The sequence below is a fragment of the Solanum verrucosum genome, unplaced genomic scaffold (assembly GCF_900185275.1).
Source record: "Solanum verrucosum unplaced genomic scaffold, falcon-dt-bn FXZP01000239.1, whole genome shotgun sequence".
In the NCBI taxonomy this organism is placed as follows: domain Eukaryota; kingdom Viridiplantae; phylum Streptophyta; class Magnoliopsida; order Solanales; family Solanaceae; genus Solanum; species Solanum verrucosum.
Genome location: NW_026020009.1, coordinates 3089943 through 3106375, shown reverse-complemented (window position 1 = coordinate 3106375; position 16433 = coordinate 3089943). Strand labels below are relative to the sequence as shown.

At 32.7% G+C, this 16433-nt stretch overlaps 2 protein-coding genes and 1 pseudogene across 2 annotated transcripts; all 3 read left to right on the top strand.

The window, feature by feature from the left end:
* Positions 1-517: 517 nt before the first annotated feature.
* Positions 518-4522, top strand: LOC125819838 (uncharacterized). Its single transcript, XM_049499263.1, has 5 exons — positions 518-824; positions 899-982; positions 1066-1128; positions 1217-1276; positions 2400-4522. The coding sequence occupies exons 1-5, from the start codon at positions 518-520 to the stop codon at positions 4520-4522; spliced, it is 2637 nt and encodes an 878-aa protein (XP_049355220.1).
* Positions 4523-9319: 4797 nt separating this feature from the next.
* LOC125819837 (glutathione S-transferase U17-like) lies at positions 9320-11724 on the top strand. The gene is made up of 2 exons (XM_049499262.1): positions 9320-9664; positions 11365-11724. Exons 1-2 carry the CDS (start codon positions 9344-9346, stop codon positions 11722-11724), a joined length of 681 nt encoding a protein of 226 aa, XP_049355219.1. The 5' UTR covers positions 9320-9343.
* A 1813-nt stretch (positions 11725-13537) lies between these two features.
* Positions 13538-15740, top strand: LOC125819784 (glutathione S-transferase U17-like; annotated as a pseudogene).
* The last annotated feature ends 693 nt before the right edge of the window (positions 15741-16433 follow it).

Genomic DNA, 16433 nt, shown 5'->3' with positions numbered 1-16433 from the left:
ATTGCTAATTAGAGTATTGCCAGAACAACCAAAGACTGAAGCAACTGTTGCAACACAAACTTGATCTCTGCTCTGAAACCTCCATAGTTAAATGAGAGTATCTTATCATTTGTTGTCTCTCTTAAACAAGACACGGCAGGAAAAAGTGATGCATCTATCTCCCTATTATACCTAAAGGTCAGCTTCTCAAGGTTGGCCAGTTTTAGGTCATTCAAAGGTGATTAAATCTTGTCCAAATCTGCATAGTTAACAAAACCCATCAATGTGCAGACTATATTTTTATTTTGAGCTTTTCAATATATGTGTCGGTCAAGTTAAGGCATTTACGTTGAAACAAACGGCTAAGAATCATTTTTGCCATTAAAATGTGCACATATAGTGTTTAACACGACTGAATGAAAATTGTTAATCTACTATTCTATCGTGATATTGCTTTCACAAGTTTCTTTACATTCTCTGATTATCTAATACAATATCCTTCTTATTTTACAATCCGAATTTGTTGAGCTAATTACATATGTTTCCTGTTATAGCTGTGTCCATGGATAAAAAAGTCATCCCTCCACCGTCATCCTCACAAGAAAAGGCACGCCAATATTCAACGGATAGAGCCTCCATTATTAATAATAGGCGACGCAGTATATATAAACAACTCTCATCGGATAAAAAAGAAGCACTTCTTCTTCACCGACGGACAAGATATCAACAATTGAGGAACAAAAATCTCCTTGGTGGTTCTCCCACTCCACTACCTACTGTTCAGCTTCAATTCACTGGACAAAAAGGTCTTCCTATTACAGATATACCGCCTCACCCTGAAACAGGTTTCCTAATATTATCTCTAACTAAGTGTAGTTCTGATTTACTGATGGTTATAACACCATTGTTCGTGCTGTAGGCGACACCTCTCGCGTTGATACTTCTGCAGTTGTATCGGGTAAAGCAAAAGATATGATTGGTTGCCTATCCATCTTTGAAGTAGGTACGTCACAGTAAAATGCTGTTGATATTCACTTTTCTGGAGATTTTTTTTTAATGTCCTCATTACAACTGTTTCTACAATAGGCTCGACGTCAGCTGCACCTGTTAAACAGCACAGCCCAATTGCAATCACTGTGACTACCAAAGGTTTGTCTATTCCCTTTTCCTACTTACAGAAAAGTCAGGATTTAAGAGAAATCTTATTCTATTTTCATTCAAATCATCTTGAATGTAGGTTCTGCATCACTTGCCCATCAACAATATGATCCAAAGGCAATCACTGACAAAAACAACGGTTTGTCTCTCTAAAAACTTTTAGTTATCTTCACTTGCTTAGATGTTCCTCCACCTTAGCTCTTCTTCTAGCTTATACCCTACTCCCTTGCAATTAATTTACACAGGTAATAGGTTAAGAAGTATATATTGTTGCAATATTAAACAACTCCCCAACAATCCAAGCATTTTAAAGAAAATGCCTTCTTGTGAATACTGTGGGGCAAAAATATTTCAGTATGAATCACCAGGATTTTGCTGCAGTAATGGCACCGTTAAATTAGCATCACATGAAATGCCTACAGAATTACTAAATCTGTTGTTAGGAGACACTGCTGAATGCAAACATTTCCGTACCTACATTAGAATGTACAATAACATGTTTGCATTTACTTCTCTTGGAGTAAAATATGACAAAGAGCTAGCAAAAAGATATCATGGTATATACACCTTTAGAGTTCAAGGACAAATGTATCATTTCATTGATAATGTATTACCTTCAAATCAACAACCAAGAAATCTACAATTATATATTTATGATGATGATACTGAAATGTTGAATCGTATGGCTTCTTCAAGTATTGCTGATCAATCAGTTGTTCAAAAATTAATGAATATATTAAAGATAAATCCTTACTGTATCTTTCTAAAATCTCTAATGCAAGTTCCGAAAGTACCAAACTTGTATATTGCACTCAATTGTGACTCTGCATTAAATCAACAAGTTTATAACCTACCGACAGTTTCAGAAGTGGCGGCAATATGGTTAGACCAACAACCAAACAATAGTAGCTCTACACCACATATTCAAATTTATCCTTGTAGCAACACCAATCAATTAGTCAATTATTACTATGGTTGCTATGATCCTTTACAGTATCCATTGTTATTTCCATTTGGTCAAAATGGTTGGCATTGTGGAATTAAAAGAGTTGAACAGATTTGCAAGAAAAAATTTTGATCTCAATGTGAAAATGAACAACTTCCAAGTTTATCAAATATGTGTTCTATTGAGGGACTGCTTGATATAGAAGCTAAAGTACTACAAAAAGGAAAACGAAAAAGAGATGACATCTCTTGTCGTGAATACTATTGTTATAAATTTCAAATGAGACATAATGAAATAAATGGAGTATTACATTCAGGAAGACTTTTCCAACAATACTCAATTGATGAGTTCATAAAAATTGAAACTCAAAGGCTAGATTTTGTCTCGTGTAATCAGGATTTATTTCGGACTGATCCATTACAAGGGCTTATTGATTTTCATAGACATGGTGACAGAGATGCTTCAAAAGTAGGGAAACAAACATTTCTTCCTGTAAGCTTTACAGGAGGTCCTAGAGATATGCGTCAACGTTATATGGATGCTATTACGTTAGTTCAACATTTTGGAAAACCTGATATATTTCTTACTATGACTTGTAATCCTTCTTGGCCAGAAATAGAAGAATATTTACTGTCAACGGATGAAGCTCAAAATAGACCTGATTTGATTTGCCGAGTATTCAAAGCAAAAGTTGAAGAGCTAAAAACAGATATATTAAAAAAAAACATATTTGGAAAAGTTGTTGCATTTATGTACACTATTGAGTTTCAAAAACGAGGCCTTCCACATGCTCATTTTCTTCTAATTCTTAATGATGATTTCAAATTAATTACTCCCGAATCATATGATCAAGTTGTTTCTGCTGAGCTTCCTGATATAAATGAAAGTCCTTACTTACATAAACTTGTTAAAAAACATATGATGCATGGTCCTTGTGGTTATTTAAATCCTACAAATTCATGTATGAAGAAAAAAGGAATTTGCAAATTCAGGTACCGAAAGAATTTTGCTGACAAAACAACAAAAGGAAAAAACTCATATGCAGTCTATAGAAGAAGAAATACAGGCGAGCATGTCGAGGTTAGAAAACAACTTCTTGACAATTCATGGGTAGTACCTTTTAACCCCTACCTACTATGCAAATTTAATTGTCATATCAATGTCGAAGTATGTTCTGATATAAAGGTTGTCAAGTATATCTATAAATATATTTGTAAAGGACACGATAAAATATCCTTTTCTATACGGGAGGATGATACAAATGTTGAAATAGATGAAATAAAAGAATATCAATCTGCTAGATGGGTATCTGCACCAGAAGCTGTATGGCGTTTATTTGCTTTCCCCATTAGCGAAATGAGTCCATCTGTTTATCATCTTCAACTGCACCTCGAAAACCAACAATTTGTTTCTTTTAAAACAGCTGATAACATAGACAAAATCATGAATAACCCCATGATTAGGAAAACAATGTTAACAGAATATTTCCTAATGAATAGAACAAACGAATATGCTAAACAACTCAATTTATTATATAAAGAATTTCCACAATATTTTGTGTGGTCAAAATCATACAAAATTTGGACACGAAGACAACGAGGTCATGTTATTGGTCGTCTTGTCACATGTCATCCAACAGAAGGAGAGAGATATTATCTTAGACTTCTACTAATGAATGTAAGATCCCCTGAGTCATACCAAGATCTTCGAAAAATAGATGGAAAATACTACGACACATTTAGAGAATCTGCAGAAAAAAGAGGATTGTTACATCATAATAACAACTTGGTTGATTGCATGACAGAGGCTGTATGTTATCAAATGCCTTATAGCTTGCGACATCTATTTGCTACAATATTAGTATATTGCAATCCTGATAATCCAAAAGAACTATGGGAACAATTTGAAGAGTCAATGTCTGAAGACTTCAATAAATTACCAAACATGGATCCAAAAAAAAAAAGACATTCAGTTTTGAACCATATTAATGATGTATTACATACCATGGGACATGATGTAAATGAGTATAGATTGATTTCTGAAAATGTTGTGAGTTCAAGGGTAGAGTCAGAGGCAAAAGATGTTAATTTTGAAAGGAATATAGTTGTTACTAAAGAAGATCTGCTATTATATAAAAAACTGAATACCGAACAAAAAAAAGCATATGATATTATCCTTCAAAGAGTACTTACTAACGAATCAGGTGCTTTTTTCATTGATGGTCCGGGAGGAAGTGGTAAAACATTTTTGTATCGTGCTTTATTGGCCACGGTAAGATCTAAAGGTTTCATAGCTTTGGCGACAACAACTTCTGGTGTTGCGGCATCTATACTTCCTGGAGGACGAACAGCCCATTCACGTTTCAAAATTCCAATTAATATTGACGAGCAGTTCTCCTGTAACATCAGTAAGCAAAGCTCTCTCGCATTTAATTCGTGATGCAAAATTAATTGTATGGAATGAGGTATCAATGTCAAAAAAAAATATGATTGAAGCTCTTGATTTGCTTATGAAAGACCTAACTGAAACAAATATACTCTTTGGTGGAAAAGTCATAGTGTTTGGAGGTGATTTTAGGCAAACGCTTCCTGTTGTCCGAAGTGGAAAAAAGGAAGACTTTATTTCTGAAAGTATTTTAAACTCCAGAATTTGGAATCAACTTGAAAAATTGAGACTATCAGAAAATATGCGTGCAAGGACTGATCCTGTTTTTTGTGAATATCTTATGAGAATTGGGAATGGAAAAGAAAAAAACAAATATTAACAATAAAATAGAAATCCCAAAGCAGTTCATCATTCCTTTTACTACTGAAAAAGAGTCATTAGATCTTTTGTTCAAAGTGATATATCCGAATTTACATACATCTTTCAATGACTCTTCTTTTATGACATCTCGTGTTATCTTGACTACAAAGAACGACTTTGTTGATGAACTAAATGATAGACTCATAACTCAATTTCCAACAGTTGCTAAAATATTCATAGCTGCTGATGAGACTATTGAACCAAACGATCAACCTCAATTTGAGGACTTCTTACACACTCTAAATGTTCCTGGCTTACCTCCGTACAGATTAGTGTTAAAGCAAAACTGCCCTGTTATATTATTGCGAAATTTAAATCCTTCTGAAGGCTTATGTAACGGTACACGATTGGTGTGCTGTGATTTCAAAACACATGTTATAAGTTGTAAAATTGCAAGTGGTGACTTCAAAGATAAGCACGTATTTATTCCAAGAATACCATTACTATCATCAGAGGATGAAAAAATACCTATTCCTTTTAAAAGAACACAGTTTCCTATACGTCTATGCTTTGCAATGACTATAAATAAAGCACAAGGACAAACATTAGATTATGTTGGTATCTATTTACGTGAACCAGTTTTTTCCCATGGTCAATTATATGTTGCTTTATCAAGAGCGAAAAGTTCAAACTGTATAAAAATATTGATTCGACCTCCTACTGCAGATAATGATGATGACCACTCAACTTGTAATGTAGTATACAATGAGATCATTCAAAAAGCTTTGTTATGAACATATTCCAGGTATCTCGATAACTGACTAAGATGTGCCAACATTTATGCAACTACTGCACAGAATAGATACAGAATGTTCACTTATGATGTAGGCTTATTATGTAAGTCACTCAATCCTGCTTCTTCTTACAGTGGTTGCAAACTATCATACAACTCAAACAAACTGATAAACCAACTACTTACTCATGCAAAACAAATGATGATTCACCAACACTACACTATTGGTACCCTCGTGAACGAAACCATTGTCCTAATACAAAACCACAACTTTCCCTGCTCCTTCAAAAAGGTTTCCATTATTACTAATTTAATACTAACAGTCACTTAAACTCATGTTTTCCAACTTTTCCTAATATCATTGCTTCTATCACATTTCAAGTTATACATTCTTATTTCTGTTCTCAGTTCAATTGCCTGTTCTAACACCCAGTAACCATTAAAAAGGTTTTCTTAGTTTTGAATTACCCCATTTCTGTTTAAAACAAATTAGCTTATTCTTCCACTTGAATGTTGGCGACATAACATCTACAGTATTAAGAAGGCACTCAATAATTTCACTTTTCATTTGTCATGCTTCAATAGGCTTGGTATCTCTGTCATCCACATGCTGAGAAGGTGCTCCACACCATTCAGGAGTCAAGTTAGTTGTACTGTCAAATTTTGACATCCAATTAAAACCACTGTTGAAAACTCTTCAGTTGTAATCACTGCTCAGCTAAGGTAATGTATTTGTTCTCTTTCCTTTTCCTTCCATTTCATACTTTCTCATTCCATACTTCATATTCTATTTGGCTTTTCAGAGGTTAAATATCACATGACATACTTTTCGGCTAACCAACTATATGGACTTAGATAGCAGCTAATGGAATATTCAGATTAGGATAAAAGATTAATCAGGTACCAATAGTCATAATACTACTACGGAGTTTCTTCTTATTTGATTCTCTTATACTTTGATTATCATCTTATTTTGTTGTAGTTATTGTTACATTTTCGAACATACAACTTCTCTCGTACTTTTCCTATCTTCTTATCATAGTGGTAGTAATAATCTGTGTGAAAATTTTTTGCAGCATTATATTCCCTCTAATGTAGCTATGGATGAAAGAATTATCAAAAATTGTCAGCTACTTTGTGTAATACAATACTTATTGATTAATCATGTGTCCATGTCTTATTTTGTAAGAGATTTGATGATGTTTTAATATTTTTGAAATCTCAAACCAAATGTTATCTTTGTGCTTGCATGTATTCTGTTTTTTATTGCTAAAACTTAGAATGTTAGTTTTCTTGTGTTTAATATTGTCCATCTTATTTTGTGGCAAATTATCGTGATGCTTCATAATTGTTGCAAGTGCTATTGCACTATATTGATGGGAAAAATAAGGCTTTCCACATACTACATGAAGAATTATGCTTTCTTCAAAAGATTTCTTCTTATATTTTCTTATTTGTTGATTCGATTTTCTCATATGTTTGATTCGATTTTTAGAATCTGCTGCTGTCATAGATTGCCATTTTTAGATATTTTATTCACTTAGCACTCGATGTTTCAGAAAAGTAATGGAAAGGTATAAAAGTTGGTAACATGTGGACAAAAAACATATTGAATTGATGCTGTTAATTTTTCATTTCAGGTTTACATCTAATACTGACTAGGTGAATAATAAGTATTATCTTGAGCCTGCTTCTTTGGAAGAGATAGTTTGGTATGGACTTTGGTTCCTTTATTTGCAGTTTAGCACTCTAATTTTTTTCATTCATTCATATGATAAGACAAAGTAGTCTTGTTGCAGAAAGAAAAGTTGTGGTTTTTTGGAAGAGATAGTCTGGTATGGACTTTGGTTCCTTTATTTGCAGTTTGGGTCTTTATTTGCAGTTTAGGACTCTAATTTTCTTCATTCATTCATATGATAAGACAAAGTAGTCATACTTGTTGCAGAAACAAAAGTTGTGCTTTTTTGAAGTACGAATAGAAGTTTTACAGCTGACAAATCGGTGTTAAGGGAAACTGCAACAACAAATGGCGATGAATTTGATACTCTACTTGGTCAGAAAAATAGCTTTCCTTTTCAATTGGTGTTTTCCCGTTTCACGTATTGTCTTCATTATTACTTTCTAAATGAGATTAGCTTCACTGAATTATTATTATATCTACCGTTTTTCCTTTTCCTATGCTACTTTTGAATAACAATTTAGGTTAAATCCACACGAAAATGTTGCTGCTGATCTCCTGTTTTCATTCAAAGTTTGGAACATGAAAGGCTATCATCTAAGCACAAAAACAAATGTGTTTCCCTCAGATAGCCTAACCTCACTTTTACGTGTGTGTATGCTTCATTAGTTGTTCCATGATATCACATAAATTGAGAAAAAAAATACTAATATATATTGGGCCCCGTGCTGGCACGGGGTCCTGTATCTAGTTTATCTATAATCTAGACAAATATTATAAAGTACAACAAGTAGGATTATGGAGTAGTGGGGATGAAAGCTACGGAGGTGTTGGTTGGATTCGGTTTAAAAAGACCTATGTGTCCCCATACTATAGAAATAGTCACTTTTGACCAGAAAACACAATTTTTGATGAATTATTTTACGTAGGATGTAAGATAAAATAATTAACATATGGTTATGTTAATTAAATTTGCATAAATATTTTTGTAGAGATGATCTCTTATTATCATTTATAAATTAAATAGAAGAAAATAAAATTGTAAAAATGAACTCTTATAAAAAGGATATAAAATAAAAATAAGTTCGTAAATGACTACAAAATCAAATCTCTCTCTCTTTTTTTTTATATATATATTTATTAATATAAAACTCATAATTCTAACTAGCAACCAAACTGCCCTCTAAATTCTACCTAATTTTTTTTTATACGCATACACAATTTAAATCAAAGTTACAAAGTACAGCCAACTCATAATTATATATGCACTAGGCCCGTTCCTGTTTAATTCACCCCCAACACTATTTATATCTCAAATTAAACACTTAAAAGAAGGTTTGATTATTGATTAGAAAGTGAATTATTTATATACTAAAATAAGAATAGTTAATATTATATTTAATAGTTTGTATTTTTTTTAAAATAAATAAATTCAATACTATAAGTATGGTTTTAATTATCATTTTATAATCATACATAACTCAAACATCTATAAGTTAAGTCGATTGATATATTTCTATTATTCTATACTATATACAATAAAAATAAAATAATTTATATATAAATAACTGAATCATGCATAACTAATCTCTATTTCATTAAAATTTACATAATTCTAACCAGCATAAACAATTGCTTATTATACAATATTTCTTCCTGTCTCATATTAGTGCCCCTTTACAACGCTCCTTTAAAAATATAAATAAGTAGAATAGTTTTGTTTCCTTTAAGAATTTTTTTTGAAACTTTACAAACTTATTTACACTTTCAAAAAGAAAAAACGATTGTAAAGATAAATTAGAGAAAATCCAAATAACTCTCTCTTGATTTGGTAAGTTGACAAATAATTCGGAACAACCAACTTTAGTAACGTGGGCGACTAATATGTGACCGAGGGTAGAAATATTAAATGAAAGTTACAAAGTTGAGCCAACTCATAATTATTAATGCTCTAGGTCCCCCCTACCCCATCATCCCCCAACTATTTATATCTCAAATTAAACACTGTCACTTTATTACATTTTCATTGTTCTCCTCTTTGATCATGGCTAGAAATGATTTGAAATTATTAGGAGCATGGCCTAGTCCATATGTTATGAGGACTCGTATTGCTCTTAACATCAAATCTTTGGCCTATGATTTCTTGGAGGAACAATTTGGTACTAAAAGTGAACTTTTACTTAAATCAAATCCAATTTACAAGAAAATTCCAGTTCTAATTCATGATGGAAAGCCCATTTGTGAATCTCTTATTATTGTTCAATATATTGATGAAAATTGGACTAATTTTGGTCATTCTATTCTTCCCTCTCATCCATATGATCGTGCCATTGCAAGATTTTGGGCATCTTACATTGATGATAAGGTGTGTGCTTTGATTAATTTTTAGTTTCTCTTGTTCTTTCCTACTATGTATGCTTGATAAGTGTACATTTAAGTACGACGATACATATATAATTTTGAGTTATTGAGTTCTTGATGAATTATTTTTAAATATTAAGTGAAAGTTAGATAGAAATACAAGGTTTGGCCTAAAGTTATTGGGTTCGTAGATGAAGTTGTAGCCCCTCCGCCCCCCACCCCCACCCCCACCCCCAAACGTTTTCAAGTATGTCTCGTACAGCAAAAGTCATAGTACATGAAAACGTGTAATTCCATGATGTGTAGTTATTTTTGTGGTTGTTGGTTACCGGAGAATATTTGTTGAAGTTTCTTGTTACTTGCTCCAATATTAATATTTAGAGATTATTTAAAATTTTTAAAATACTCAAAAATTCTATCAAATTGTTCTTCAATTGGTTAGCATAATATTGTTATTTTAAACTTTTGAAATATATATTTTGCACTTACCAGTCAAACACAGAAAGAGGTTTGTAGGAAAATATATATGAAAAAAAATTCAGAAGGAAAATTACTTTCGCGATACCAAACACACTTCTATAGCTAGCTAGCGGCTTATACAAATTATCTTATAATCGATAAAGCAGTAGCTAGCGGCTTGTCCAAATTATCTTACAATCGATAAAGTACGAGAGGTGCTAAGTATATAAAAAGGTTAGACTTAAATGCATTTTAAAACCTTGCCGACGTAGGTCCGTGGACAACGTCACTAGGTAACTGGTCTGTTTTAATGTGTGTATAATGTATAATACGCTTATTAATTGCATGATAATGACATATATAATGTATAAGTATCTTGTGGACTGTAATTAGGTTGTTAATACAACTTTGAGCACTTAATTAACATGATAATCATGACTTCCAAAATGTAAATATTTGTAAACTGGTTGGTAATTGTAAATACATATTTAACCTGTCGTATTTTCTTTTAGGTGTGTTCAATGTGGAAAATAGTTTAACTACAAAAAATAATATTTGTTTTACTATACCAAATATTTTTCATTTCTTCAGTTATATATCAAGATCTCTTGGTTTGTTTTCTGTCTTTATTTCGTAAATGGAGAGAGAAAAACAAATTACTCTCTCTGTTTCAATTTATGTGACTTACTTTCCTTTTTAGTTAGTCACAAAAAAAAATGACACATTTTTATATTAAATAACAATTTAACTATGAAATGTTTATTTTACCCATAATGAAATGATTTACTACCACACAAATTTCTATCATTCATTTTGGATCACAAATTTTAAAAGTATTTCTTTCTTTCTTAAACTTCATGCCTAGTCAAACTACCTCACATAAAATGAGATGGAGGGAGTATATCTTTATGGATCAAAATTCTATTGTGTTAGGAATTAGCAAACTAGTCCACTAATCGATCGTTAAATTGCTCGAAGCTAACAATTTTTTTTGAAAATCCATCACTAAATAGAATTAGCAACATATTTTGTTGTTTAAATGCATTAGTATTCACATTATTATGAGAAAAAGAAGTAGTATTTCGATTTTCCATGTGGAAATACATGTAGTGGTCAATTTTGTTAGTTAGAAAATTGTATTGTACAAATATGTCAATAACAATCTTATTTACGCGTATAAATTGTTGAGTTCTCTTGACATGAGTTAGGGTAGTATACGTACTAACATTTTACTTGATCCTACAGTGGTTTCCAGCACTGCGTGGCGTGGCAGCAACACAAGAAGAGAACGCAAAAAAGGCAGCAACGGAGACTGTGATCGAAGGCCTAGTGTTGTTGGAAGATGTCTTCAAGAATTGCAGCAAAGGCAAGAAGTTCTTTGGTGGAGACAAAATCGGATACTTGGACATTGCACTTGGTTGTTTCTTGGGTTGGCTGAAGGTGAACGAGAAATTAAACAACGTAAATCTGCTTGATGAATCTAGAACTCCGGGTTTATACAAATGGGCTGAAGATTTTTGTGGTGATAGTTCTGTCAAAGATGTCATGCCTGAAACTCAGAGGCGAATCCAGGATTTTAAGAAAACGGGTGCATCATTGCTTTAAAGATAATATCAAAAAAATTATAATAATAATAACTAAGCGAGCAATACATAAAAATTACATTACCACAAAAAATTTCATCAGTTTACAATTGTACTCGACGAGACTTCATATTTTGAAAACGATTTATAATAGCATCATTACTTACATTTTCAAATATCTTCCGCTCTATCTTACAAACTAAACATCCATTCAAAAATTCTTCACCAATGCTATTCAACTTAATTAGTCACAAATTTAACTAGCAAATTTAAAATAAAATAAGAGAATCGCATATCTTTCACAATAAAAAATAAGGGAATCACACCCTTGAAAGTTCAAATAAAATAGAGGAATCACAATCTTTACAAATCTAACTAAAATAGAGAAATCACACCCCTTTCACATTTAACAATAAGAAAATCACACATTCATAATAAAAAGAGGACTTATGCCTCTTTTGCAATCACATAGAAGAGGAATCACACCCTTTTCACATTTAAAAAAAATAAGGGAATCACACCCCTTTCACATATAAAAAAGAAAAGGGAATCACACCCCTTTCACATTAAAAAAAGGAATCACACCCTTCAAAATTGATAATATAATATGAAACACATTCCCTACAAGTTACATTCGCAAAATATGTAAGTTTGAGATAATCAATTCTTTAGCTATTGATGATTTCCTATTATAAGTAATGACAAAGATTTTTTTATATGAAAACCCTAAAATTTAAGTGATATATATATATATATATATATATATATATATATATTTATTTATTTATTTATCTTGTTAGTTTGTTTATTAAAAAGAGAAATCATAAACTAAAATTACCTTAAACTTTGACAATGATGATTTATCTAAATTCTTGACTTGAAGTTGGAGACTTGAAACTTCTTCTTTGTGTGGAAAATAGAAAACAAATTTGAAGAGAGGAAAAATATTGTTGGAACTTGGAAAGTGTGTGGGAAGGAAACTTTTGAAGTCTTTTGACTTTTAAACTTTCAGAATTTAGCTTTTTCTTTCTTTTTTTTTAATGAAAAATGTGTTTTTAGTTAATAAAAATAAATTGAAGCGAATTGGAGCTGCCTGGGATCGAACCTGCAACCTGTGAGTTGAAATCTTGCAGTGGTATCAGTGAACCATCCAGCCATTTTGAGAATGGGTTCAACAAGTTTTAATTTAATATATTCTTTAATAATTATAGAAGTAATATATCGAGTTTAGTCGGATGACCACGGGTTCGGGTGACCCAAAATTAGTACATAAATTCGCCCCTGCTGAAACTGATAAGCTTGCTCAGGCTGCTAAGGTCATTTGGGCAAAAATTAGAGCTCAAGCGTCTAGCTAAATTCGTATGTTCTGCTTTTGATCATGATGTGTTTAGACTATGACGTCTTGATAGTTATTTTCAATCTACATTTGGTCTTTTTGAAAGGGCTAAATAGTACGTTGACATTGTGTAATAAGCTATTCAGCAAAGATCTACTAGTCACTACTCCTTCCGTTCCACTTTTCTTTATTACTACGTTGCAGAAAGAATGACACATTTCTATATTTCCTTAACAAGAAGCTTTCATAGTCAAATAAGTGCTAAAACATGTTTAAGACCACACATTTTATAAGTTTTATAATCACGTCAATGTTATGACATATTTAAGATCACAAGTTTCAAAATGTTGAATTCTTTTGGAATCTATCAACAAATGGACAAACTAATTAAGAAGGTCCTCTCCTTTCAATTTTATCATTCACACACTCTGCCAACTTCACAATCCACTCTTCACACCATACTTTAAGCACTATTTGTGTTTCTAACTATGTTTTGATCATGGCTGAAAATGATGTGAAACTATTAGGATCATGCATGGCCTAGTACATTTGTCATGAGGCCTGGGATAGCCTTTAACGTAAAATCTAAGGGCTACGATTTCTTGGAGGAACACTTGGGTTCTAAAAGTGATCTTCTCCTTAATCAAATCCAGTTTACATGAAAATTCCAGTTCTAATTCATTATGGAAAGGCCATTTGTGAATCTCTCATCATTGTTCAGTACATTGATGAAAATTGGACTAATTCTGGTCCCTCTATTCTCCCCTCGGATCCATATAATCGTGCCATTGCTCGATTTGGGGTATGTTATATTGACGATAAGGTACACATCTCTCTTAGTAACTGTAAAAGCTTAAGTTATTAACGAGAGCACTTTACTTAGTTATATTATGTCTCAAAAAATCCTGCCCTATGTGTAGTGTTTGATTCTTTTTCATTGCCAAACAGACAGTATATTTTTGGTTTTTTGAGTGGCGGTGGCAACTCTATTACGTGTAAATTATATGATTGTGTTACCTAAAAGCTTAAATTATTAAGAATAGAATATTTCTAATTGCTTGATTATATTAATTGTATCTAACTATTAGATTTCTCTGCTTAATCAATCTTAGTTGCCTTTAATTGTATATTAGAGGTTTGTGTACCACATTAGGGTACATTTGACGAAGAATTGATGTGTATACAGTGGCGGATCCAGAATTTTAAATTAATGAATGCTCACTATATTTAAAGCATATTACAACATGTTGATCTCACTTACAATATTGTTTATTTTGTAGCAAAGACAAACCGGCATAATACACTAGATATAACTTATGTGCAAGATGCATCGAATGTTGTCTCATATTTCATTAAAAAAGAGTGTTAACTCTGCTTATTAGTCATTCCTTCAATATTAGTTGTTGAGGAAGTTAGCCATGGCAACAAATAATGTAAAGCTTCTACGTATATTGGCAAGCCCGTTCGTGAACCACGTTGAAATAGCCCTCAAGATAAAGTCTATTGAGACTGAGTTTATACAACAAAACATGTTAAACAAAAGTGAGCTGCTCCTTAAATCCAACCCTGTTTACAAGAAAATCCCCGTCCTGATCCATGACGAAAAGCCTAACTGTGAGTCCCTTGTCATCCTTCAGTACATCGATGAAGCTTGTCTAAATGGTCCCTCCATTATTCTTTCTGATCTTTATGATCATGCCATAGCACGACACAATTTTGGGCAGCCTATATAGATGAAAAGGTCCCATATCCTATAATTGTTAACAGTTGAATTTGTAACTTATCAGAAACAACTTCTCTACTGCTGAGGTAGGGGTAAGGTTTGCGTACGCTCTACCTTCCCAGACCCTTTGTAGGACTAGTATGTCCCCAAAATTCCTCTTACATATTGTAGTGTCTTATTCGTTTTCATGCCCAAACATGTAGTATATTTATATTTTTCTTTTGAGTAGGGGTGGAAACTCTAATACCATGTTGAAATTGTGTTATCATTTTATGTAAAAGCTTAAGCTATTATGAATAAAACATTTCTAATTGCTTAATTATGTTGTTCACGCTCCAGATGTTCAGTCTTGAACGTGTGCTGGAGAGTGTTAGAGTCTCACATTGGTTGAGAGAATAAGTTGTCATCACGAGCTAGCGAGGTTAATTTAGGCCTAATGCTTATTTCCTTAACAAATTCTTTGGAGGGTTCACTATTATGAATAAAACATTTCTAATTGCTTAATTATGTTGTTCACGCTCCAGATGTTCAGTCTTGAACGTGTGCTGGAGAGTGTTAGAGTCTCACATTGGTTGAGAGAATAAGTTGTCATCACGAGCTAGCGAGGTTAATTTAGGCCTAATGCTTATTTCCTTAACAAATTCTTTGGAGGGTTCATGTTTCTCTTTTCAGTGGTTGGTTGCAATAGTATTTACATTTTAATTGATGCTGCAGTGGTTTCCATCATTCCGTTGCTTAGCAGTTTCCCAAGGAGAGGATGCCATAAAGGCAACACTAGAGCCAGTGTTTGACAGTCTGGTGTTGTTGGAAGATGCCTTCAAGAATTGCAACAAATTAAGGTAAGAAGTTCTTTGGCGGAGACAAAATTGGATACATGGACATTGCACTTGGCTGCTTCTTGAGGTTGATGAGGGTGACTGAGAAGATGAACAACGTCACACTGCTTAATGAAGCGAAGATTCCAGGTTTATACAAATAGGCAAAATATTTTTGTGCTGATAGTTCTGCCAAAGATGTCATTCTAGAATTCTAGCTAAGACCCAAAATAGTGTACTAGTTCTTAATTCAACTATAGTAGAAGATTCAGATATACTCATCTTGTTATTCACTAAAGTTATCAAAAACGATATGCCAATATAAGGGACAAGATTCATGACATAGAGATATTGCTTTCCATCTTTATGATTACTTTGTAAGCATTAGATGCTTGATTGTTGGAATGTATGCGTCCACCAGTGATCACGGGACCAGGTCCCTCAATAGAATAATAGTGCAGAAAATAAATAGTACAATGTAAAACAGGCACAAAGTTTTACGTTGAAACCTCATTGCTCAAGGGAGTAAAACCACGACCTATCACACATGATTTTCAAATTGTTTTCACTAATCTTCTCAAGCAAAAGTGAAACACAATTTACAACCACAATTGTGAGATTAACACCTTAATCCCACACTAAGTAATACTCTTATTACTTAAACAAGACAAAGCAATAATCCTATTGCCCACTAAACCAACTAATTCTAGTTGATCTAGACTTTAAGAACCCCCAAGGCTAACTCTAGCCATCAACTCCGATCTCCAAGACAGCAACTCTATTGCACCACACATCAACTAACTCTAGTTGACACTCCTAGGCAACTCTACCCAAGAGAACACCAAAACAATGGTGTA